The sequence below is a fragment of the Ursus arctos genome, unplaced genomic scaffold (assembly GCF_023065955.2).
Source record: "Ursus arctos isolate Adak ecotype North America unplaced genomic scaffold, UrsArc2.0 scaffold_26, whole genome shotgun sequence".
NCBI lineage: Eukaryota > Metazoa > Chordata > Mammalia > Carnivora > Ursidae > Ursus > Ursus arctos.
Window position 1 is genome coordinate 12505545 of NW_026622941.1, and position 26460 is coordinate 12532004.

Here is a 26460-nt window from a genome sequence, read left to right on the forward strand (position 1 = left end):
GGGGTGGGGACTGTTGACAGGGTCGCGCCTTGGCACACCCTGGGAGGATCACCAAGTGCCCTGTGACCTGCTGGGCTCTTCCGTCTTCTTGCTTACCCACACATTCTGTTTCAGCTCAGCTATTTTCCCACCTGCCCCTCACAGCCTTTGGGGGGTCCCTTTCCTTCTCTGCAGGTCAAACCTCACGTTCTTCTTCAGCTCACGAAACTGGACCTCAGCTTTTTCTCACCTCATCTTATCCCCATGAATAAACCCTCCAAGCGGATTTCTGGCCTCCAGGGATATGTATCAGAATGTGATGATTTTTCTCCTTGGCTTACTTTTGTCCCTCCTGGAACCCTTCGTGGACCACAACCGCAAACAGGACCCTCAACTTCGATCGTCGAATCCCTACGACAGGGTCATGGCAAACGTCTACGGTGTGGGGACGTTCCAGCAGCCGGTCCAGGTCCCTCTACCCTGGGATCTTTGGCTTTATATTCTGAAGGACTTTGGAACTAAATATGGGATTCCTGTCACAGTAAACATCATCACTAGTACTCATAACGATATTATTTATAAGACTGTGCAGTCTTGGAAATAACTATACTCTGGATTTGTCTCAGCTGTTTAAGTCAAAGATCTTTATTCTCAGTTTCTTTACAGAAAAAGGTCTTGTAAGAATCACAGCTGAAAGATCATGCACAAATCACACTTTCTCCTCCGCCCCCAAAATACAGGTTCGATCATTATTCTAAAGATCAGTTTTGAGTGACCCAGAAAGCTGAGAAAACGTTGCTGGATTTTTCCGATCTGCCGCTGCACTGTCTGAGGCAGTTCGAAGGGCGCTGCCTATCTTGGCTGCCGCAGCTCCCCGCAGGAGAGAAAGCACAGGCGGAATATGCGTATTTCAGAAAGTTGGCAGTACAGGCTCCGACACGGGGAGCTGGCGACGCTGGAGATGCAGTCGGAAGCCGTGCCCCCTCCCTCTCCCCGGCGGAAGCGGACGCAGAAACACACGTCCCGGAAGTCGTACCGCAGCGAACGACTCATGCTTTCACCAGCCAGACCTCATTGCGACGCCCGTAGGGCTTCATGGGAGGGTCGTACCCGGTGCAGAAGTAGACGTCGCTCCGGCAGCTGGCAGTGCCCTCCAGGGCGGTACGCAGCTGGGCGGCGTGGGCTACGTAGTCGGCTTCCTTGGCGTAACCCCCAAACTGCCTGAGGTAGAAGAGAGCAAGGGGCTGGTTAAGAGAAGACGTGACCTCTAAGGGGTGGGGATCTTATTTATTATTTCTTTATTATGTATTTATTTGAGAGAGAGAGTGAGCGAGAGAGAGAGAGCACGAGCAGGGTGAGGGGCACAGGGAGAAGCAGGCTCTGCCGAGCAGAGAGCCCGATATGGGATTCAAACCCGGGATTCTGGGATCATGACCTGAGCCGAAGGCAGACGCTTAACTGACTGAGCCACCCAGGCACCCTATTTATTTTTTTAAAGATTTTATTTGAGAGAGAGAGAGAGAGAGAAGCTGTAGGCAGAGGGAGAGGAAGAAGCAGGCTTCCTGTTGAGCAGTTAGTCCAATGTGGGGCTCGATCCCAGGACCCCAGGATCATGACCTGAGCTGAAGGCAGATACTTAACTGGACCACCCAGGGGCCTTTTTTTTTTTTTTTTTAAAGATTTTATTGAAAGGGGGGAATCTTTAAAAAAAGGAGTCGCTTGCACTATGACAAGCACGGTAGAGCAGTAAGACGGCCCATCTGCCACTCCCTCGATGGCGGGGTCTGACCCCCTGAGCCCTAGAGCTTCGTTTGTGTGCCCAGGATATGCTGTCTTTTTCCTCCGAGGCTGTTATGAACATTCAATACAATAATGGATGTGAAAAACTCGAATGCAGAGCCTGAAACACAGCAGTCAAGAACTCGGTGTGAGCTTCTCTTCCCTTCCTGAACCGTCCCCAAGTGATGGTAGGCTGACCTTCCCCTAAGCTGCGCCTTCACCCTTCTCTCCAGCTCTCTCTTGCCTCGGCAGTTCCTCCTCCGAGCCCCTCTGTGTCCAGCTGGGGGAGGAGGAAGGTGCTGGGGCATTAGTTAGGGTGAAGCGGCGGCTCATCTTCTCCCCCAGCCGATCCTTCCTGATAAGTGAGCACATCACAGCAGTGACAAGTAGCAGCTTTGTTAAAAAACAGAGCGACCAAAGGCAGGGACCCGAGGAAGTCTTGGGAGGCCCCTTGGCAAGCTTTAAGCATGCGCCAAATAAAGAAATCACTTCTAATAAACCCCTTCTCCTGGTCAAATCATGAAAGCCTTCTTTTTCTAGTAAGTAAAAAGACTTTCCTAAATCAGGCTTTTCTCTTAATGGCAGAAGGTGGGGACAGAGACGGAATAAAGCTTGTCTTTTCAAGATGATTATTCCCTCCTTACGTCATCTGCCTACGCTCCAAAATTCATCCTGTGGCCTACCCTAAATATACCACTCTAAATCTGGGTTGCACTAAAATCTTTATTAGAGTCAAATATGTCCCCATTTCTAATGAGCTTTATGACTCAAAAGTCTGAATCTGCACCAGGCCAAGATTAGGCCAAATGCATTATTTTTGGTGGGGTTCTCTGAGTCACGCTTTGCTCTTTTAGAAGTGGTTAGTCATGCTCGACAAGCATTCAGCATTTTGATTACAGGGTTATTGATGTAAAAACACCCAGGATTTCATCTTTAAGGGATTGGTTCTTTCAATCTAGATGTCTAGACAAATTGCTAGTACACAGACAGAGCCGAGACCAATTTGGAATAGAAGAAGTTTGGTTCAAGTATATTGAAGAAAGATCACAAGGCAGATGAGGAAAGTTAACTCTAGGTTCACTAAGGCTCAAGCCAGAGGAAACTGGATCAGTAGACCGAGGATAAACATTAAGGAAAGACTGTTCTGACCGTAAAAGCCTGCAAGACAATGGAATTATTGTCAAAGAACGTCTATAGGTTGAGAACCCCTTGCCTGACACGAAGCAGGTGCTGAATGGAGGAGCAGGCGGTGAGTGCCCCCTGTATCCCGCACTCATGCTGTGACCCTCCATTATTATCCTTGAAAATGAACCATGTTGGCTCTCTACGCTACTGAATTTTGGAAACGTCCAAAGAAGGAGTGGTCCTCAAATACCTTCACTCATCAGTTGGCGGCAAAAGGGCTAGTTGTGCGCTCACTCCTACCTTGGCCCCTTTCTAGCTCATGGTCTTGGGCAAATGCTTTAACTTCTCTACCGTCATGTCCTTCATCTGTTAAATAGGGCTGATCGTATCCATCTCAGAAGGCTGTTGTGAAGACCAAGGGAGACAAGATGGCGGACTGCTCAGCGCAGTGCCGGCCCACAGTAGGCCCACAACAAACAGGAGCTATTACTGTTACTTTACAATTGCTCAGAACAGCCACCCAGTTCCCTGCCTCCCGAGGTGAGGGACATGATGAGGATCTCAAGTAATATCAGGAACCCAGGAAGAGAGCCTAGTGATGAAGAGCTGGCTTGATAAACAATCTCACCTTCTTGATTGGGCCTTCTCTCAAAACCCTATTTAATCTTGAACCCCACTCCCCCTTCCCATTCTTTTTTCTTTTTTTCTCCTTGCTTTTTCTTTTCTTTCTCACTCTCTTCCCCTTCCTCCCTCCTCCTTCTTTCCTTTCCTTTCTTTCTTCCTTCCTTCTTTCTCTTTCCTTCCTTCCTTCTTCTCTCTCTCCCTTCTTTCTCTCGTTTTTTCTTTCTTTCCTTCCTACCTTTCTTCCTCTCTCTTCCTTTCTTTCTCTTTTCTTTCTTTTTCTTTCCTTCCTTCCTTCCCTTCTTCTTTCCTTCCTCTTTCTTTCTTTTCTTTCTTTCTTTCTTCTTTCTTTCTCAGCAATTATGAGCTTCTAAAATACTACATAATTCATTTACCGTGTTCATTGTTTATGGTCTGGGTTTCCCAGTAGAATATAGGCCCCACGAAGGCAGGGATCTTTGTCAGCTTTTGTGCACTGGTGCAGCCTGAGCACCTAACACAGTGCCTGACACACGTCCGATCCCTTAGCTAAATCAACAATTCTGGGGTAAACAATAAGTTAGTGTCTTCAAGTCTTCAGGTTGATAGACCTCAAGATGAAAGCACTTAAGACTATTTGCCTCCACATACACTCACTCATAGAATAAAATCTGAAGCACACACTAAGGGGACAGCGGTGGGAATTCAAACAAGGAAACTGGATTGACTGGAGCCACACTGGGAAGGGCCGTGAATGCCGTGCCAAGGACTTTGATCCTAGAAGCAGGGGTGAACCTACGAAGGCTTTGAAAGTAAGGGGCTGACATGATCAGGTTGGGTTTTGGAGAAATCCCTCTGGCAACAGTGGAGGGAAAGAGACGGAATTGCCGGAGGCCAGGAATGGCCACGCGCGAGATGGCAAAGGCCTCTGGACAAAGGCAAACTTGAGAGGTGACTGGATGTGAGGGGAGGGCAGGGGGAGGTAGTCGAGGATTCTCCAGGGTTTCCAGTTACATCTCTAGACAGAAACTGCTGCTAAGGATGCTAGGGTGAAGTCAAGGAGGGGTGGGGATGGTTAATAATACGGTTCGGGGGCCATGTTGATAGGAAGGTGCGTCTGTGAAATACATTCACGTAACAACTACTGTGTGTCAGGCACTGTGCCAATCTCCTCAGACCTGGGAAAGAACTGGAGCTGGAGATCCCGACTTGGGAAGGAGGTGGGAGTCTTCAGTGAGTAGGTACTGGCTATAATCACAGAAAGGAGGGAGATGAGGCCTAGATGGTGAGCAGACAGACGGTCAGCAGGCTGCTCTTGGGAATCCTCGTCCCCAGGTAGTGGGTGGAAGAAGCGGTCTTGGCAAGGGCCAAGGAGTTGTCTCAGAAACACAGCGACCCAGCAAGTGGTACGGAGAATGTCATCATCTGGGGATTCTTAAATTCACTTAAAAAAAAAAAAAACCCTCCCCAAACAAAACAAAAACGATTTAAAAATATTTATTCCCGGGGGTGCCTGGGTGGCACAGCGGTTTAAGCGTCTGCCTTTGGCTCAGGACGTGATCCTGGCGTTACGGGATCGAGCCCCACATCAGGCTCTTCCGCTATGAGCCTGCTTCTTCCTCTCCCACTCCCCCTGCTTGTGTTCCCTCTCTCGCGGGCTGTCTCTCTCTGTCCAATAAATAAATAAAATCTTAAAAAAAATAAATTTATTCCCAGGCTGACTGAGATGCTGATAACGAGGATAAAAATTTCCCCCTTGCTTCATCATGGAAGCATTCTACTAGAAAACAAGCAAAGCGAATAGGCTGGGAAACAACAGATACATGTGTTCTCCTCATGGCACCCTCACCCAAGCGCAGAACTGCACAAACAAGCCAGAAAACCAACCCCTACCAGGCACATGGCCCTACCATACAAGACGGAGGCCCAGGGCTAGCTTCTCAGCTTGTTCGGGGATGAGCCACCTCGTTCCTCCCTGCCTCAGCTTCCAAGCCCTACACAGAGGGTAACACAGTGCCCACAGCTCTCCGACCTCACAAGCACGTTTGACTGTGACTTCAAGAATCCTCGTAAAGCACTCTGAGCTCCTCAAAGGACATAAACATGAAGTCTACACATTATTTTTGTAAGCCTATTAACAAGTCTCCTTCTCCATCTTCAAAAATACATGGCACTGTATTTTATCTCCCCCCCCCACATCAGAGTTCAGTATTTGGAACAAAGAATTTGGTTACTATGGGAACCAAGGAAAAGACACACACCCCCTGGATTCCAGAAACACAAAAGGAGCTAACTAAAAAGGTCTGGATGGGGTTGTGGGGCGGGGATGGGGCAGGCATCAGTGAAGCCGGCGAACAGATGGAGGCTTTGGTCCCAGGAGGCAAGAAATCATAATGGTTGAGGCATGCAGTGGGGTAGAGAGAGAAACAGATGCTCTGAGCCTGACCTTCTCCTGACCAAGGCAATCAACAAGTCAACACAGACTTGGGGAGGCTCTGCTCTGCGTGGAGCTCTGTTCTAGGCAAGGGAAGTGTAAGGCCAGGAGCTGATGATAACTGCATGTCAACAGGAAAGAAACGTCACCCCATAAGGCATTTCATTCCATCAGACTGAACCATGCTTACTGAGTTGAGCATGACGAGGCACAAAACACAAGCTAGACACCACAGAGCTGTAAAGATGATAAAGACGTCTGTCTACGCTTGTGAGGTCTAACTGCAGTGGTCAGGCCAGAGACACACCTAAAGATTATATAGGGCAGAAGGAAGCCCTAGAATGAAGGCAGAAGGAACAGATGGAATGCTCCGGGCGTGGGAAATAGGGAATGATTGGTTCTGACTGAGAACATGAAGGGAAGGCGTTCTGGAAGACCTGATATTAAGCCGTTGTTTATTGAGCGTCTCTTCTTGATGTCAGCAATGAACAATACGACAGAAATGCCTGGCCTCACACAGCTTCCACTAAGCAGAGGCTGGAGAAGGGCTGTGGGAGGAGCTGGGTGAGTGGAAGTGCATGCTGCTTGTGGACATGTTTGGGGGGGCATGCCCTGAGGTCAGGTGGACACGGAGTGGGGCTGTGTTGTGGATTAGATGCCATGACGAAGCATTTTTACTAGGCTTCGCTGCCTGGCGAAACATTTGGGGACCCAACCCAAAGGCTACCCATCTGCCATCTCATTTTATTACCAGCTCAGACTTTGGTCCCAAGCCTACCATGTGCCCGAGGCCCATGAGCAGAGCTGAGAGACAGGGGGACGTAGTGGGATGGGTCTTGTGCTTTAGGGCTGGCGGCCTTGGAAGGGGCAGAGGTGGGAGAGCTAGGAATGATCAGAAGGACATGGCAATAATTCAGGCAAGAGGAGCTGAAGCCCAAGGCCGTGCGGAGGGAAGGGAAGGCACAGCTGGGAGGTGACTAGGACTTGGCCAACAGTTGATGTGGAAGGTGACGGAGTCAGGATGCCATCTGAATGGGAAGAGTAGGAGGATGGAGGGAACCTTTAGTAAGACGGAACACAGGACAGCAGGTCTGGGGAGGAGATCGGAGTTCCATTTTTGACATATTGATTTGGAAGACCTTGGGGAGGTTTAGCTGGATATGCCTGCCGGGGTGGGGGGGGAGGGGAGCTGGTGCTTGGGAGACAATGGCGGCCCCAGCCATGTGGACTTGGGCTCATGCCCCCAGAAATGGTGACTGAAGCCGCTTCCAAGCGCCCGTCTGTAAAGGACTGGGGGGATACCTGACCCGTTGTGGGGGGAAATGGTGATTAACTGCGTTTTAGATTCAGAATCTTGTCACTGGCAGGGCTCTTAGAAGTGAGGTGGCTTCAGTGTCAGAGGTCCTCAAGAGACGCGTGCCAGATGGAACCAAAGCTGCCACCGAGCACACACGTTACACCGCGTCACTGCTGCACGTTTGTGCAGATGACGCCTGAATTCCTCCAAGGCAAGGCTTCCTCACCCTGTTACCTGTCCACCTTACTGGCAGATACTTTATGTCAGAATGCTTTTCCGTAAGAAACATGCTTCCCTATAATTTCCATCCACAAAGACCACCTGTCGTCTCTGAAATAGCACAGGCCTGGGGCGCCTGGGTGGCTCAGTCAGTTAACCGTCTGCCTTTGGCTCAAGTCATGATCCCAGGGTTCTGGGATTGAGCCTCACACTGGGCTCCCTGCTCAGTGGGAAGCCTGCTTCTCCTTCTCCCTCTGCCTGCTGCTCCCCCTGCTTGTGCTCTCTCGCTCGTTCTCTCTGACAAATAAATAAAATCTTAAAAAAAAAAATAAATGAAGAACACAGGCCTGAAATATCAGAGACATTTGTTTCTCATCTATTTTCCCCACTAGGATGTTTTTCCTGCTTCAAAGAGTAGACACTGCTTGTTCCCTGTTTTATTTTGTGCACTGAAACAATTCTTGGCACAGACTAAGTGAATAATGAAACATGGTTTTTTGAATGAATGAATAAGTGTGTAAATGGCCTCATCTTGGTCATCACGTTGAGTCTGATGAATGCTAAGACATTCAAGGGAGCTGGAGAGAAGGTCAGGCTGGAGATTTACCAATGAGGGTGACAGGTGAAGCTATGGGAGGGGACCAAGATCTTTAGGGAGGAGAGAAAAAAAAAAGAGAGAAAGAAAAAGAGAAAGAGAATTGCAGAGAAGGCCAGGACCAAGACTTTCACTCATTTATTCCCGAACTTTTAACTGAGCACTTACTAGAGGAGAGCCCAAGACCCTACCCTCAAGAATATTCTAGTAAGGGAGACAATAAACACATGAACAAATAGGTATATAATGCAGATCTGAATAAGTGAGGTGAAGAAAAATCAAGCAGGGTAAGAGGAGAGAAAAGGAAGGGGTGCTATTTTTGATGGAATGGTCAGGTGAGGGTCCCTGAAGTCAAAATGACAGAGTTTAGGTGTTAAGCAGACCAAGGAGGCAAAACTGTATTATGTCCCCCGTGGCCAGAGCCTCCTGTGATTACAGATGGGTGCTGGAATTATCTAGGAACTTGGCTAACACTGGTCTATAGCTCTCCTAAGCGGTAATATGGAACACCCTAGAGGCTTAGCAGTTGGGCCCTTTCTTCCCAAGTTCTCTTTCTCTAGCTTGAGCTGCCCAAGCTGCCGGTGGCCTCGGTCAGGGCTGGTCATTTAGAGAGGGAAACCACAGCGGCACCCTAGGCGCCCTGTGGCTCACATAGTTGTATCACACGCACACCTCGCTGGACCCTAACAACAGTGTGTCATACGTTCTATTTTATAGATGAGAAAACCGAAGCTCAGAAAGCCCAGCTATAAAACTCGTAATTATTAGAGTTGTGGTTTGAACTGAAGTGTATCTGTAGTCGCTTGACTTTGTCGTTAATTCTAGTACAACTTTATCTGATTCTCAGAGCGAGGTGAAGTCAAGAACAGGAAAAGAGGCTAACACGTACCGAGGGTCTGCCTAACGTCCAGCACCGTGTAGGCATCTACGGATACCTTGTTTCCTCTTCACGACAGCCCTGGGCGTTAGGTACTCTTACCCCATCTCGTACTTGGGGAAACTGAGGCACAGAGCGGCTCGGTAACACGTCAAAGGTCCTGTGGCCATTGAGCAGAAGAACTAGGATTGGATCACAGTCCCCCCGACAACGAACTCCTTGTTTCCAACTCTTTCCTTTAATGCCCAGACATTTCACTAAAACCATCAACCCTCTCCTGCCATTGGTCTGTCGAAGCCACTGCTGCACTGTCACCTAAGCGGCCTTTAGGGAACACAGAGGAGCTGGAATGTGGCCACCCATACAAGGGTGAGGATACTTCTACTGTCTCTTGTGACTCCTAAGAAGATTCTGATAGTGTTATTCCTTCTTAGCCTTCTATCCATTGACTGGGAATACATACCACGGAAATTAAAGGCATAATCCCTTTTGAACATCCTTTCACAAGGTCATACAAAAGGAAGCCTGAATTAAGGAGGCAAGGCTTTCACTTTAGAATTAATTTTGCCATCTAATGCACTTACCATGGATTTGAAATAGTACTTTTGCCTTCTAATACCTCATTCGCTCTGCCTTCCCCAGTGAGGTAGTCTTAAATGCACATTTGACTGTGCAGTGACACCAAGTGGCTAGTTGAGGGATAACAGGCTAATTAAGGACCATGGGCTAGGTTAAAAAAACATTCACAGAGCCATGCTAGACACCGTATTTATCACATTCGTCTCTTTAGGTTTCAGAGAATTAACAGGAAACTTCCACAGACCTGACTTTAATAGTACCTTTTAGAGAAACACCCTGTCCCACCATAAGGAACTAGGATTCCTTGGAGAGACGGCTAACGCCAACTCTAGGGCAAGAAATGCCAACATGTGCTTGAAACATCTTGTCAGACCAGAAAGCAAGGAAGCTACCATCGAGGACTAGAGTCATGTCAAAAGGACTAAGGGGCCGATCTGAAGAGGCTCCCACTGGCCAAAGATGGGACCATGTGAGCATCCGTGAGAACAACTGCCAAGACCTGAAACATACCAATTACGTTTAAATTCGTATGTTTACACTGACCCTCCAAAACCGGAGATCAGCGCCACCTTCCTGTGCAGGATGGCCACGAATGAAGTCCTTCTTCTGGAAACGGACAAAGAGAAGGCAACGAGCTAAAGAGAAGGTATCTGGCCTTTTCTCTGGGACTGCAGCTCAGGGGAACCAAACAGCAGACGAGGGGAGGTTTCTCCTTATCAAAGTATGCCAGCTAATAAGTGAGGGAAAAACAGAGCACACTATCATTTCACCAACTCTAACGAAGCGAGGCATCTAGGTAAGGGTGATCTAAGTCACGGAGTCACAGAAACAGAGGTGAGCCAGCGTGACGAGCCCCCGATGGCGGTATCCATGACCACGTCTGAAACATCCCACTCGAAGGCACAACCTGAACGTGACCGTGCCTCTGGTTCTAACCGCTAACTTACAGGCAATGCCCGAGGCAGAGGAACACGTTAAAATGCCATGGACAGGCAGTCTGCAAAATTCAGACCGCGGGAAACACAGGACAAATGATCCATAAGCAGCCATGAAAAAGGAAAAGGGGTGGTAGTGAAGAACCACAGATTAGTAAAAGCTTAAAGGGTGTTCCAGCCAATTGCCATGGACGGATTTTATTTGGATCCAGGTTCAAACAAACTTTAAAAACAAATGATCAGATAGTGGGGGAAATCTGCACACTGGACATTTTATATTATTATAACATTGATGACATGTCGTTAAAATTTTAGGAGTAATAAGACATGACGATTGTATTTTTAAAAAGTCTTTAGTAGTCACACTGAAGTACTTATGGATGAAATTAATACGATGTCTGGAATTCACCTCGAAATAACCCAGTGGAGGGGCTGCATGGCAATTGTGAGGGTACATAGCCCACGGGTCTGGCCTTCAGTCAATTATCATTGAAGGTGAGTGATGGGTTCCATAGGGTTTCATTATCTTATTCTTTTTTTTTTTTTAATTTGTCAGAGAGAGAGAGAGAGAGAGCGAGCTCACGAGCAGGGAGAGGGGCAGAGGGAGAGGGAGAAGCAGACTTCCCTGCTGAGCAGGGAACCCGATGTGGGGGTCGATCCCAGGACCCCGGGACCATGACCTGAGCCAAAGGCAGATGCTTAACCAACTGAGCCACCCAGATGTCCCTCATTATCTTATTCTATCTTTTCATAAGTTTGAAAATTTCCACACTAAAAAGGTAAGGACTAAAGAAAACCATCATACCAGCTCACTACCCTGGTTTTGCTAAAACAACAGCCCTGTCTCCCTGAGGTCTTACATGAACTGATTTGATCACGTCAACCTCATTCCTTACGAAATCAAAGGGGCGAAGGGAAAAAATAACTACTGAAACCTCCCACAGCTCATACACATGAAGTTATTTGTAAAAACGGAAGCATCTTAGTAGCTACTGGAAGATACTCTTCAGTAGAAGTCCTATGAGGTAGGTGGTTAAGGGCACTTAACAGATGGGGAAACTGTCTTAGAGACGCTGAGTGGGACTCCCACTCAAATACACCTGCTCATTAGAGTGCACCAGGCTGCCTCCCAAGACACATGGCGAGAGAGCGGAGAGAGGGTGAGACAGAGGAGACGCAGCACCCAAGATTTAAGGAGGTGCTCACTCTCACAGCCAATCCTGCACCTGAGTTAACAGTGAAAGTGGGTGCCTCCCTAAATTTTGTGCTACAGCCACCTCGCTTTCCCACTCTAGTCCCTGTCCTTGGGAAACATACTCTTGACCTAGAGTTTGCGTTCTCTGCAGCCTCTGCGGTGAAGGCTGGAAGGTCGGAATGATGACTGGAGTAGAGGAGTGTGGGTTCCCGGGCTCACAGCCCGGCTGCAGTACACTCACTATCCTCTGGGGGGCGTGCGTCACCAGGCCTGGGACTGCCCAGAGCAGCCAAGCTCACATTCCCAGCATCAGTGTCAGTTCCAGAGAAAGCTACAGCCTCAGGTAGCAGTGTTGGGGCAAGGCAGCCAAATAAGTAAGTCTGGAGGCCCCTGGGAGTGGACAAAAACTGTCTGGTACAAGATTCTTTGTGTATTTCTTTTTCCTCAGGATATTCTAGAATAGAACCAAATCTGCACCTATAGTGAATACTGGTAAGGCTGTGACTGTACCTGGTTCAGTGCCTGTCGCAAAGTAGGATCTTAACAAATGGGGAGTCATGGATTCTCTACAAGAGACTTGGTTTCTGAAGGGAGATTGGGGCCCAAAGAATAAAAACATGCAACCATCGGCCCCTGTTATGCTCTATAGTCAAAAGGATCATGACCCCAAATGAGGCCCTGGAAACAGGACAAGAATGAAAATAGGATGCATGTGTGCTCTGCTCAAAGGACCATGGACAATGAACAACTGAGGGGGTGGCAGTCCAGTTCTGGCAAATACTCCCTGCCCTTCTGGCGTTCAAGGGGAGCATGGGGTAAAAAGGAGGTCCCCCAAGTCCTATATATATATTCATATACTCATTTATATATTCATGACCCCAAACAACAGCTTGACTTAGATATTTCCCTACTGTGGCTGATGTAGGTGTTCAGCTTAAGCTGCGGGGATACTCTAACCACGTCAATTTGGCAACTGGCAAAGTATTTATTCAGACATAATGCAAATGTTTGCGTGCTATAAGCGGAAGAAAATGAAATGAGAAATTGTCAGGACTCAGTATTTAACTTAATTCATCAATAATATAAAGAAATTAAGAAAATAATCCTATTTGTATCAAAAAGAATAAAATACCCAGGAATAAATTTAACCAAGGAGGTAAAAGATCTGTATACTGAAAACTAAATTGAAGATTGAAGAAGACACAAATAAATGAAAAGATATTCCATGCTCATGGATTGGAAGAGTTAATATTGTTAAGCTGTACATACTATCAAAAGCAGTCTACGGATTCAATGCAATCTCCATCAAAATTCCAATGGAATTTTCCACAGAAATAGAAAACCAATCCTAACATTTGTATGGAACGACAAAAGACCCCAAATGGCCAAAGCCAACTTGAGAAAAAAGAATAAAGCTGAAGCATATTTCCTGATATATTTCCAAATATATCCTATATCACAAAGTTATTGTAATCAAGACAGTATGGCATTGGCATAAAAACCGATATATAGATCAATGAAACAGAATAGAGAGCTCAGAAACAAACTCATGCATATTTGGTCAACCAACTTACAACAAAGAAGCCAAGAATAGTCTCTTCGATAAATGGTGTCTGGAAATCCGGACAGCAACAGGCAAAAGATTGAAATTGGCCTTCTATCTCACACCAGTCACAAAAAACAATACAAAGTAGGTTAAAGACTTGAACCTAAGACCCGAAACTATAAGATTCCTAGAAGAAAACATAAGGTGTAAGCTCCTAGGCATGAGTCTTGGCGACAATTTTTTGTATTTGCCAACAAAAGCAAAAATAAACAAATGGGACGACACCAAACTAAAAAGCTCCTGTACAGCAAAGGAAACTATCAATGTAATGAAAAGGCAACCTACTCAATGGGAGAAAATATCTGCAAATCATATATCTGATAAGGAATTAAAAGCCAAAATATATAAAGAACTCCTATAACTCGATAGCAAAAAGGCCAAACATTCTGGTTAAGTAATGCGCAGAGGATCTGAATAGACATTTTCCCAGAATACGTACGCATGGCCAGTGGGCACGTGAGAAGGTGCTCAACATCACTCATCATTAGTGAAATACAAATTAAAGCCCCAGGAAGGTATCGCTTCACACCCATTAGAATGGCTCGTATCAAAAAGACAAGAAATAAGTATTAGCAAGGCTATGGAGGAAAGGGAATCCTCATGCACCGTGGTGGGAATGGGAACTGGTGCAGCCACTATGGAAAACGATATGGAGGTTCATCAAAAAATTAAAAGTAGAACTACCCTATGATCCAGCAATTCCACTTCTGGGTATATATCCAAAGGAATTTAAATCACTATCTTTAAAAAGAAATTTTTTTTTAAAGGGATGAAATCACTATCTTGAAGAGATATCTGTACTCCTATGTTCACTGCAGCATTATTCACAATAGCCAAGGCATGGAAACAACCTAAGCGTCCATCAAGAGATGAATAGATAAAAACATGGTATATAGATTCACAAAGTAATATTATTCAGCCATAAAAAAAGAAAGAAAATCTGGCATTGGTGGCAACGTGGGATGACCTTGTGGACATTACGCTAAGTGAAAGAACTCTGACAGAGAAAGGAAAATACTATATGATTTCACTTATACATAGAATCAAAAAAAAAAAAAACACCAAAACTGAACTCATAGATACAGAGAGGAGACTGGTGGTTGCCAAGAGATGGGATGTGGGTGGGGAGTGGGAGAAATGGGTGAAAGGTGGTCAAGGGGTACAGATTTCCAGCTATCAGATAAATTAGTCCTGGGAATACAATGCAAAGCAAGGGGACTATAGTTAACAACGCCGTCACGTATATTTGAAAATTACCAAGAATGCAGATCTTTAAAGTTCTCAAGAAAAAGAAATTGTAACTACGATGGATATTAACTAAACTTATTGTGCGGATCATCTCATAATATTTATACATAACAAAGCAATACATATTGTACACCTTAAGTCAATACAAGGTTATAGGTTGAGTATATCTCAATAAAACTGGAATAAAATATCAATGTCATGCAAATGCCCACTGCAGAAGATCAAGGAGCGGTTACGGAGATCAGGTGTTACCCTCAGATGCCTAAAGAATCATCTCCTTACAGGGAGTAGACAGTGATGCTTTCCCTCTCCTCGATCTTAATGCTGTCATCGGTGGGAACTGGCGGGTTGCTCTGAAACTGGTTTGGAATCCGGAACCAGACTTTTAATTTCTTCTGTAGGGAGCCATCATCACCGGGAAACACGGCAAAGGAAATAGGAACGGTCATCCCCATCCCGATTCCTGAAAACGTAAAAAACCCCACAGAGTGAAGAGGGTATTACAGGCGGAACTTGCTCAGGACTGGAAGATCTGCCAGTCTCATTCTTCCTCCAAGACAGTCTTTTTTGTTCTTGAAATTAATAACAAACCTTTTAGGCATTAAAAATATACAGTCAGATATATATAAAACACCTCTTATTTGTATATATTGGAAATAGGAGTGTAGTGACTCAACGTGTTTGGAAAAAATTATTTGGTAATATATATCAAGACTGTAAATATATCGGTATCTAATTACTTTCTATTTAAATATAAATTTTAAGGAAGTAATCCAAAATATGGCAAAGGCTATAGGTAATAGGATATTCATTGCAGCAAAATTTATAATTGTGAGAGACTGGGAGCCATATAAATGTTCCAAACAGGAATACGTCTAAGTAAATTATAAGCGCACGATGCAATATAATGTAGCTATCAGTAATTAAGCTTAAGAAGACTATTTAGCAATAGTGGAAAACAGTTGTAAGTAACAGAAGGATATACAATTTGCACAAACACTATGATTACATTTTAAAGGCCTATTAAAAGGCCCTAAAGAAATACATTCAGAAGACAGCAATGATTGTTATTTAAAAAGATGGATCGGGGCACTATTTTGTTATTTTCAAGATTTTCTTTATGTTTAATCATTAAAAAACATTTTCTTAAAGATGTATGTATGTATTTATTTATTTATTGGGGTGGCGACAGAAGGAGAGGGAGAGAGAGAGAATGCCAAGCAGACTTGTGCTGCTCATGGAGCCTGACGTGGAGCTTGATCTCACGACCCTGAGATCACGACCTGAGCTGAAACCAAGAGTTGGATGCTCAACTGGTTGAGTCACCCAGGGCCCCTGAATTTTATCATTTTTATACATACACTCTTCTAAAAAAAAGTTACAACAGTATTAAGAAGGAAAAGATTTCTTCTTGACTTCCTACTGGTTGACTTACTGCCCAAAGCCTGATTACTTTGGTGCTACTAACTGTTGCTGAGGTTAATACCAGTTTCTGACTTCCTAAATTACCAGCTTGAGAAATATCCTACAAACTAAACATCACATCTCTTTCTTCACCTCGCTTTCTGACCCGGTTTGGGTTTGCACTGATTCTAAAGAGCAGTCCAAATGAGAGAGCTTTAGAGTAAAATTCATATTTAAATATGGTTTACATGCCGACAGGTACACTGAAACTTCAGGCCCATCATTTTAAAAACAGGGGCACAGCCAGCACAGACTGCCATGTCGAAGAGTGGGACAGCCTAAAAATTCTCAGGCCCTTCACTTGCCAGAACGGAGCTGAGCCCCTGCCATACTCATCGCTCACGGAGCCTCAGTGCCCTGCAGATTGAACGAACAGGGGACTGGGCAGAAATGTTCAGCCTGGAGGCGGAGGTCTCAAGTCTGAGGCTGGCCTGGCTCTGTGACTTGGCTTTCTTCATTCAGTCAACCAATCCAAAGATACCATAAGCACGTTAGGGTTAAAACCCCCAGAGTGTATGTTCACGCCTGGGAGAGAAGCATGCATCAGTGATATGGAGCAGGGATATCGCACACCGAGGGGTGGGCTGGGATGGAGTCAGTGTGGTCTTCCTAGAGCGTCCCTCGTGCACACTGCCCAAGTTCACATGCGGCTAAAGCAGGTGGTGACAGGTGCCCTGTGGCCCCTCCCTGCATTTCCCCCGATGGCATGAGACCTAGCAAGCTTGCCTCTGAGACCAGAGCAAAATCAATAGGTACTCACCCTTGTCATTGGTGCCTCCCACATACTTCATGACTTTGGGCATTGCTTCCCGTAGAGCCTCATCCACAGGCTTGTCTGTCACTTCCACTGTGGCAAACCGCCCGCCCTCACAGGTCCTTTCCTCAAAGGAGACGTCTTCCTAGGGACAGAATGTACATGCTTCAGAGATTTAAAGTGACAACCGGTGATTCCTCTAGAAGCAGTAATGGTCCAGTCATAAGAACTGCTAAAGAACTTTCCATAATGAACCTGGGCATGGTGACAGGGTAGAAGAGATGGTAGGGGCGCCTGGGTGGCTCAGTCGCTAAGCGTCTGCCTTTGGCTCGGGGCGTGATCCCAGCATTCTGGGATCGAGCCCCACGTCGGGCTCATCCCCTGGGAGCCGGCTTCTTCCTCTCCCACTCCCTCTGCTTGTGTTCCCCCTCTCACTGGCTGTCTCTCTGTCAAATAAAAAAAAAAAAAAAAAAGAGATGGTAGGGGTATGAAGGGCCACGAGAAGAAGGTTCTGGGATTTCTTACAAAGGTGGAGTTGGGAGAAAAACTTCAAATCATGAATATTCTCAGAGATAAGAGAAGATATTGCATCCCAAGCCACTCAGAACATAACCAGAATGCTATAAAAATAGAATGTTCAGAGATCAAAGCGCTCTTAGAAATTAAAAATATAACAGAAATGAAAAATTCAGGGGAGAAGTCAGAAGATAAAGCTGAAGGAAATCTTCCGGAAAGTCACGTAAAAAGGCAAAGACGTCGAAAACAGAAGAGAAAAGGAAATCAGAGGATCAAGCCAGGAGATCCAACATCGGAATGACAAGAGAGCCGGGAAAAGAGAAGAAGAAAACTAGAAAGGAGGAAAGAAAGAAATCCAACAACAATGCCACAAACTCGAAGCCCCAGCATTAGCCTCATTCTAGAAGCAGGGCAGCAGGTCAAGAAGAATCGAGTCATTCAGACAGGGAGACAAACCCAAAGAGACTCTTAACTCTAAGAAACAAACTGAGGGTTCCTGGAGGGGAGAGGGGTGGGGGATGGGGTAACTGGGGGATGGGCATTAAGGAGGGCACGTGATGTAATGAGCACTGGGTGTTCTATGCAACTGATGAATCACTGAACTCTACCTCTGAAACTAATAATACACTCTATGTTAATTAATTGGCTTTAAATAAAAAAAATAAACATAAAAGATCCCCATGGCAATTTTCACAAAATTAAAAGAAAAAAAAAGACTCAGAGTCGTTCTCTTCATTTGTACTCCCAGACAGGACTCCTCATTCCAAGTCATCTCACTAAACCTTACCCCTCTCCCTCTGAATGCTCAGCTCCACTGCCGCTTCCCCACAAAGCCTTCCTCCCTGGCAGGAACCCCACCCATCAGGACCACTCTCCATGTAAGTGTCTGTCCTAAGGTCATTATCCTTTGCCTTATGGACCCACGCAGCCCTCCTCCATCCCCCCTCCTCTTCCTTGCCCTTTGATGTCTCACGATAGAATTTCATATTCCTTGAACATACGCTATAAGACTGTTTTTCAAACTGGAAAAACAACATGATCCAAAACAAGAAATGCCTTTGTACATCAGGGCCCATCAAGAACATACATGTAATTGACACGAAGTTTCACATACTAATACTTTACCCTTATGGAGGGCAGGCTTTCTGATAGTAGCCTTTTCTTTCTTTCCTGTTGACTTCTACTCTGCTCAAGTGAATTTTATTCTATTTCATTAAAAGAAGAAAGATGTAGTCTATATTGATTTTGCTATCTGGTAACGGAACACCGGTGCAATTTGAAAAATCTGCTATAAAGTCTTCGTGGACAAGACCTATGCCACGGAACATCATAAATTAGATGCTCAGTAGGTGTTTACTTATTGATCAAGGAGCTGCCTCTCTTACTAATGACTATGAAAAATAGACACATGAGAGAGGACGTGGCCGCCCCGCTGGGCAGACAGGCCTTCCTGTGACATCCTAGACTGAAAGTTCTCAACTCCCAAGAGGACAGAATGACGTTCTGGAGGTGAGGTGGGTAGGACTGTGGGACTAAGAGACCTGTATTGTCTGGAGAAGTACATTTACATTATAATTTGATGTTTAGAATGAAAAAAAAATACCTATTTTTTTCGTAACGCAAAATTAAAGGAGAAGAGTGAGAAAGGGGCCCAGGAAATTGGAAAGGTCTCTGAATGCCAGTTTCATCCACTTCCCTTCATGTGGGGCAGGGGAAACTGCACCAGACCAGGAATCAAGAAGCTGCAAATCAAATCCACCGTGGCTCCTAATTCCGAGGATTGCTGTGAGGTCCTCCCCCTGGAAAGTGTCACATTTCCAAAGGGCCTTCGGTAGCCAACCATGTTGTATAAACCTGGGGTGTTTTGCTCTTTCTGGCTCTGGCTCTGGCTCTGGCTCTGTCACAGCAGAGACTAGACTCACCCTTCATTTGAGGTCCCATTGAGTCTTGCCACTTATGTTTAAAATTCCAGAAACGCTACTCTGTGAATCAGAGAATTGCAGCTTGAAAGTGGTTTTAAAGTTCATCCAACCAAACTAATTTTCCCAAAGAGGAAATGAAGAACTGGAGGGACCGAGCTGCCCAGGGACACATAGCTACGAAGTGGTGACATTGGAACCAGAATTCCAATCTCCAAACTCTAGCCTAATGCTTTTAAGCATCTCCCTTTAGCTACTGAGTTAGTTCTTTCTGATGGACATTTGTATGCCTGTGTCCAACTCCGAACAGGGGCACCTAAAGTCACTGAATGCAGCTGCTTCTCTCACAGATGGAGAAACCAATGATAGGCTCTCACTGGAGAAACGAGCTGCTTGGCTCTTTCCTTCTTTCCTTCTCTTATTCATTCAGGGAACAACAAAGACGCTTCTACTATGTGCGGAGCACCGTGCCAGGTGCTAAGACACAGTGATGAAAGACACAGTCTCTGACACCAGGCGGGGTGCGGTCTAATAGAAGTAGCCAGGAGGGGGGCCTGGGTGGCTCAGTCATTAAGCGTCTGCCTTCGGCTCAGGCCGTGATTCCAGGGTCCTGGGATCGAGCCCCACATCGGGCTCCCTGCTCTGCTGGGAGCCTGCTTCTTCCTCTCCCACTCCCCCTGCTTGTGTTCCCTCTCTCGCTGGCTGTCTCTCTCTCTGTCAAATACATAAATAAAATATTAAAAAAAAAAAAAGTAGCCAGGAAACCACATTATAACCTGGTGATATATTTAAGAGGAGAGGCAGGGCAGCAGGGGAACACAGAAAAGGACTACCTTGGTTATTTTGGGGGGCAGGGTGTGTATTGATGTGCTTTGCTAGGTCGGGCGGACCTTGAGGTGCTTACAGATCCTCCAACTGGACATTCAGTCACTGATGCACGGATTTATGGAGGAAATATTATTGAAAACCTCGGCCAGGTGCTACGGATTTGGCAATTAATATGATATGGGCAGTCTTGCGGGGTGGTGAGAAGATTATGAAATTATCGTATGATGCAGTGAATGTTCTGATAGTTCGGGGAGGGCGAGTTCAGGTAGCGGGCACCACAGGTGTAAGAGAGCAGAGGAGAACAATATGCTGCAGGTGAAGGACACAAGTGGCTCACTGGGGCTGGAGCAAAGGCTGCCAAGCAGGACATATAGCAAGAAAGGGGCTGGAGACTCTGGCCGGGGCCAGACCCCTCAAGAACTCCTAGGCTGCCATAGGGAGGATTTTGTAACCTTCGTTCCAGCGATGGTGATCTGAGTGCAAGTCAAATTCGTTCAACTGACTTTGTGATACGAACGTGGGATTTTGAGTGGGAGGGGTCCTGGAGCAGAAAGGAATCTGGGGATGGTACAGGTGATCTGCGCTCTCAAACTCTTCCCCAGGCAGAAGGTCCATGGCAAGGAAAGAAAGGCTGCTAAGAAGGGAATCCAGTTGGATTCAGAGAGCCAAGTCCCCCATGATAATTCTACCAATCTTTTTTTTTTTTAATTTTATTGACTTATTTGAGAGAAAGTGAGCAAGAGCGAGAACAAGAGAGAGCACGAGCAGGGGCTAGGGACAGAGGGAGAGGGAGTAGCAGACTCCCTGCTGAGCAGGGAGCCCAATGTGGGGCTTGATCCCAGGACCCTGGGATCATGACCTGAGCCGAAGGCAGATGCTTAACCGACTGAGCCACGCAGGCACCCAGGCGCCCCATAATTCTACCGATGCGTAAGGCTCAACTCCACCTCCTCTTCCTGAGTGATCCCTCCTTCCCATGAACTCCAAAGGCAAAGAACACTAAGGCTAGAGGGGCCCTTTCATCTCTATCAGTTCATCTGCCTCCTGCTACAATAAGCCAACTATCCATTGCACAACTGGACATGTGGGTCTGGAGCTCAGCAGGTGACTGACATGGAGATAAATTTGGGAGTCATCAGCAAAAGGGGTAACAACGCTGTGAACGAAACTGAGACTGCCCAGGAAACACACACAGAGCATTCCGTATCACGTCACACGTTAATGAATGCCCTACCTAAAAGTCCTCACTCACCAAGTTCTTAACCTCTCCCAGATGGTCCAGGCACCACCTAGCTTCTATCTACCTTGCCAGCCACACCCAGAGCACTTCCTCACTGGCCTTCTGCTATTTCCTTCAATGCCATGGTCATTCCTGCCTCAGGGCCTTTGTACCTGCCTCTTCTTCTGCCTGGAGTATCTCTTTCCTGTCCCTGCCTGACGGACCCCTACTTATCCAAAAAGTCCCAACCTAAAAGTCACTTCCTCGAAGAGGATCCTCATTTAAAACAAGTTCCCATGATATTTTTAGAGGCCCCTGTACTTTCACAACACAAGAGTTATTGTAATTATAACCGAATAACAATGTGTTTAACTTCTATCTGCAACCATAAGCCCCCCGGGGTCAGGGGCTGTCTGTGTTTACCACTGTATCTCTTAGCATCAAGTACCACGTCTTGCGTATAGTAGGTACTAGGAGTATTTGTGGGAAAGGAGGCTATGGAGTAAAACCCGGTTTTACTCTAATGACAAGGAATACAATAGACATAGCTGGGTGGACAGATGAGAAATTAGTCTAATTTTATCTATGCCGGAGAAAAGCAAACTCACAATGTCCTGAAGTGTTACTCCAGCGCCGCCCCCCCCCCCCCGTTTTGATAGCATCTATATCCATATATTCTCATATGAACCACTGGATCACTGTGAAGATTTAGGTTTGAGGGATGGATATTACAAAACTAGTTCTCCAGGGAGCAGAATTTAAATAGAGTTCTATTTCCGCAGAAAATAAAGCACCTAAGTTAACACAGCTCACACATTTGATTCTTCAAATTTAGTGTCTTCAGCGTGTGTCCTTGTCACATGGAACATAATAACAGCCTACCTCTGCCCCAGATCCAGCTAGCTTATGCTCCCAATCAGATAAGGATTCGGCCCATGGCTGCAAACACCAGTTTTCAACATTCCCTGGGAACCCTGGTCAAATTCCAATTCCAGGCAGGGATCTTGCAACAATGCCTCTTGCTATGGGATTTGCAAGGTCCTCTGCAAGGTCAGTTTTTTCCCCTTGCCACCTGCTGGGGTGGGTGTACATGTTAATTCTGGAAGCCAGCTTTCTTATTGTAAGAAAATAATAATAATAATAGCCAACCTAACGCAGTACTTCTATGTGTCAGGTATTATTTTAAATATTTGGCATGGATTTGTTCTTTCAATCCCTCCAATGATCCTGTGAAGAAGTGAGTGTTTTTATCCTTATCTTCAGATGAAACTGGAGCACAAGGGGTTAAGTAACATGCCCGAGTTACAGAGGGCAAGGGGTAGAGCCAGGATTCAAAGCCTGGCTGTTGGGTCTTAAACAATGTGCACAGGCTGGAAAAAAATCCCATTAAGATGTCAGTTATTAGTATCAGTCCTGCTCGGAGCATCCACCAGACCCACCTAATCCAACATAGACAGCAGGGTGCCTTCCTCCTTCCCGAAGCAATGTGGAAGGCACCTGATAAGTTCCGCAGCAGCCTGGAGCTCCCTCACCACAATCAGTCCTGAACATCTGGTGAGCCTGACCCGGAGCTACCGAGGGCCCACTGTCTGCCATCTATTGGCTCAGGAGAGTGGGCAATGGTTCCTGACCTAGACGCTATCTGGGGCAAGAGAGTTAATTTCAGGGAGAGTCTGTCTTCAAAATAATAACCCCCTGAATTTGTTTTTTTTTAAAAGGCTTGTGAGTATCTTTGAATAGTTGAGTAATTGTCACAGAGGCACTGTTGTTCTCATATCACAGCTGAGAGATTTCAGGGTTCAGAGTGCTTAGGAAGTTAAGTAGCTTACCCCAAATTACCTGTGACACTAGGGGGACGCTACGGTTACCACACCCAACCAAGCGCTAGGTATTTTGTTGAACTACTTATAACTGGTGGTCTCACTTAAACTTCCAAACATTCTTGTAAGATACAAATTATTACTTCCTCTCGTGATTGGCTTCAGAGAAGTTAAGTAAGTTGCCTGTGACCACACAGCTAGTAAGAGCGGAGCTGAGATGAGTTCTGACATAATGATATTACTACATTTGTAGGGGGTATGAGTTTACAACGCAGTTTCATGGTTTTTAGAAATTTAATATTTATAATTAGTCTGGGAGTAGATGGGAAAGATATTTTCATACCCAATCTACAGCTGCAGAAACTGAGATCCTCCAGGTTCAACAATCTGCATCAGCCTGGCAGCAATATGCCATAGGGTGCCATATTCCCACCAAATGTTGAGGGAAGATGCTTCTCAGGGAACTGTATTCATCCCCAGAGGCACCAAGTCAGTGGTGGGTGACACCGTATCATGACGGGTCTAACAGGAAACAGAAACTACTTGAGTATTTTGAACGGAGGCACCTCGTTTCGAGAAATTAATTTCATAGATAACAGAAGAGTTGAGATGCCCAACAGGGAACAGTGAGGCAACCCGGAGGCTGGTGAGCACCTAGGAGAAGTAGAGGGAGGATTCTCTGTTACTTGAGCTCAGATACCTGATCTCTCGCTGGAAGCTAGAACCATGGTGGCCTGTCTAGAAAGGGCTGGAGCTACAGAGAAACTCTTGGTGCCAGAGACCTGATGGTTCAGAGAAAGAGAGGGAGAAACACCTTCTTCCCTTCCTGCCACCCTTTTATCTCCCACTAGTGCCTCCCCCTGGGTGAACCTCACTGTGAGTTGTCTGACATTGGAAGCCTGGGAAGTAGGCAACTGGAATCAGCCTCCACTCCAGACTGAGACACGACCCCCACTCCAGACTCCAGACCGAGACATGGCCCCCACTCCAGACTCCAGACCGAGACACGGCCCCCACTTCAGACTCCAGACCGAGACACGCCCCCCACTCCAGACTCCAGACTGAGACACGGCCCCCATTCCAGACTCCAGACTGAGACACGGCCCCCACTCCAGACTCCAGACCGAGACACGCCCCCCACTCCAGACTCCAGACTGAGACACGGCCCCCACTCCAGACTCCAGACCGAGACACGGCCCCCACTCCAGACTCCAGACTGAGACACGACCCCCACTCCAGACTCCAGAGTGAGACCCAGGGAATGGGCGAGGGAGGGATCTGAGGACAGACAGGTAGCAGAACGGCCCAGACCCTGCATTGGCAGTTGTCTGTTAACCCAAAAAGACCCAGGGAGCTGGGGTCCACTACAGAAAGGAGAGCTCTCTGGGAGCTGTTGGGAATGTGGGGATTTACTTGAAGCGTTAGGGCCAAGAAGCATCCTAGACACTCCTGGGCCGAGTCCACAGACTGGCATGCACACCGCACACAGGCACGGTCTCGCCACAGACGGATCCCATGGCCTGCAGTTTACAAACATTCCTAGGCAGATGCCAACAGGTAAAACTGACATTATTTGCCCTACTCAAAACCACAGCCTCATTCCTCAAATTCCGTATTCCTTCTTCCCTTCCCTGCTTGTTTTTCTTCACAGGCCTGATCTGATAACGATACCTTTGGCCTGTTTACTCGTGCATTAGCCATTAAACGTAAGCTCGACGAGGACAGGAATTTTGGTTGGTTTTGTTCATTGCTTTATCCCCACTGCCTGTAAGAGTGGCTGGCATGCAGATGACACTCAACAAAAGCTACTTGTCGAATACATTAATTTTAACTTGGGAGAGTTCACATGAAGAATCTGGATTTCTGGTTTTCCTTAAAAATCTGGCAACCCTGGTTTATATCCCTGCATAGCAACATTACTGCCCTTTGTAGAGGGGGCTCTGAGTTCTCTCTCGGATTTGCCTCAGTCCCCACCTTGCCTTAGAGTCTAACACAGCCAGCTTCACTCATTTCCAAGGCTGCCTGGATGTTTGTAGGCATCTGAATACGTCACCCCTGATATGGGCTAAACTTGGTCCTTCTAAGTACAGCTGAGGGAACTCAGAGACAGACAGATGAAGTGACAGGCCTCTGGTTATAGCGTGAAGAGTCCAGACTAGAGTCTAGTTGAGGGCTTTGTGTGACCATCATTGTACTAAGTACCAGAACTTGACCCCCAGACAACACAGTCCTTTAACATAGGAGGTGCTGAGCAGGGAGCTGAATATACAAAGGGCACAAAGTACCTGTTTTCAAGGAGACTATAATCTAGTGGCAGATTCTCTGTTTCCAGGGGGCAGTCCAATTTGCTTGTGTTAGCACTGATGTCAATTTGGGGGGATACAGCAGCGATGCCCTCTTCACCCATCCTGTATGGGAGTTCCACTGGCTCTGGGCCTTTGCGCACACTCTTCCCTTTTCTGTGCCCTCCTAAATCCCAGAGGTCCAGCTGAAGACACTTCCTCCGGGAAGTCCCCCTCATCAGCCCCTGGCAGAATGGATCGGTGCTTCCCCTGTGCTCCCTCCCTTGAATTTTACCTCTGTGGAGCACAGATCTCGTTCTCTTATACTCATTTCTCCAGGAGTTGGGGATTTCTTGAGGACAAGCACGTTTTCGGTCTTTTTGCACCCGAAGGCCTCTCAGCAAACAAATGATCAGAATGCTTCGGATGTTTAAATGAACGAATGCATTCAACAGGCGCTGTTATATCTCCACGCCGGACTCCTCTCTTACAGCAACCTCTTTGTCTCCCCTCCTCCCAGCAGAGCCCTCAGCCTGCTGCTCTGTACTCCCCTTCTACTTCCTCCTTCCCAGTTCACGTGCTGGGCACTGGAGGGCCTTGTCCCCGGCAGAAGCCAAAACGCACATTCTGGGGTCACACCGCTGTCCCACCTGCCCGTCAGAACCCGCGCCAGCCCCGTTCAGGGTGCGGTGGGGGGCGCAGCCCCGCTTCAGGTCCTCGGCAGCCGTGCGGGCCTACCTTGCCCCCTTTGCTCAGGACCTGCCAAGGCCACGTCTCTACGCTCCCGAACAGCGAGTTCTTGATCATGCCCAGCATGGTGTCGCTGCGGCGCTCCGGACGCACCTGCGGACTCGGGACTGCAAAAGCGGCTGGGGCACCACGGGTGAGGGCCTCGGTGGTGCGCCTCGGACTCCGACGCGAGGAGAGGCGCTCGGAGGCCGGCGGGGCGGGGCGTCGTGGGCGGGGCGGAGGAGGGACCCCGCCCCGCCTCCGCCGGCCCCTCCTCCTCTACGGAGTCTGACTACTGGCTGGGGCCTGGCTGCCCGTTCTCCCGCTTTGGGGTTTTAGGCCGCAGCGACGGAGAACTTTCTACATCCCGCCGCCACCCCGTACTCCCATCCACCCCGGCTCTGACTCTCAGATACCTGGGCCCCAAAGTTCTAAGCCACTGGATTCCTCTGGAGCTTTTT

General features: G+C 47.0%; 1 protein-coding gene across 1 annotated transcript; it reads right to left on the bottom strand.

Annotated features, from left to right (window-relative positions):
- Positions 1–608: 608 nt before the first annotated feature.
- On the bottom strand, positions 609–26236 carry HEBP1 (heme binding protein 1). Its single transcript, XM_026502387.4, has 4 exons — positions 26009–26236; positions 16693–16831; positions 14751–14931; positions 609–1200 (listed from the first exon to the last, which is right to left on the bottom strand). Exons 1-4 carry the CDS (start codon positions 26084–26086, stop codon positions 1029–1031), a joined length of 570 nt encoding a protein of 189 aa, XP_026358172.1. The 5' UTR covers positions 26087–26236; the 3' UTR covers positions 609–1028.
- Between the last annotated feature and the right edge of the window lie 224 nt (positions 26237–26460).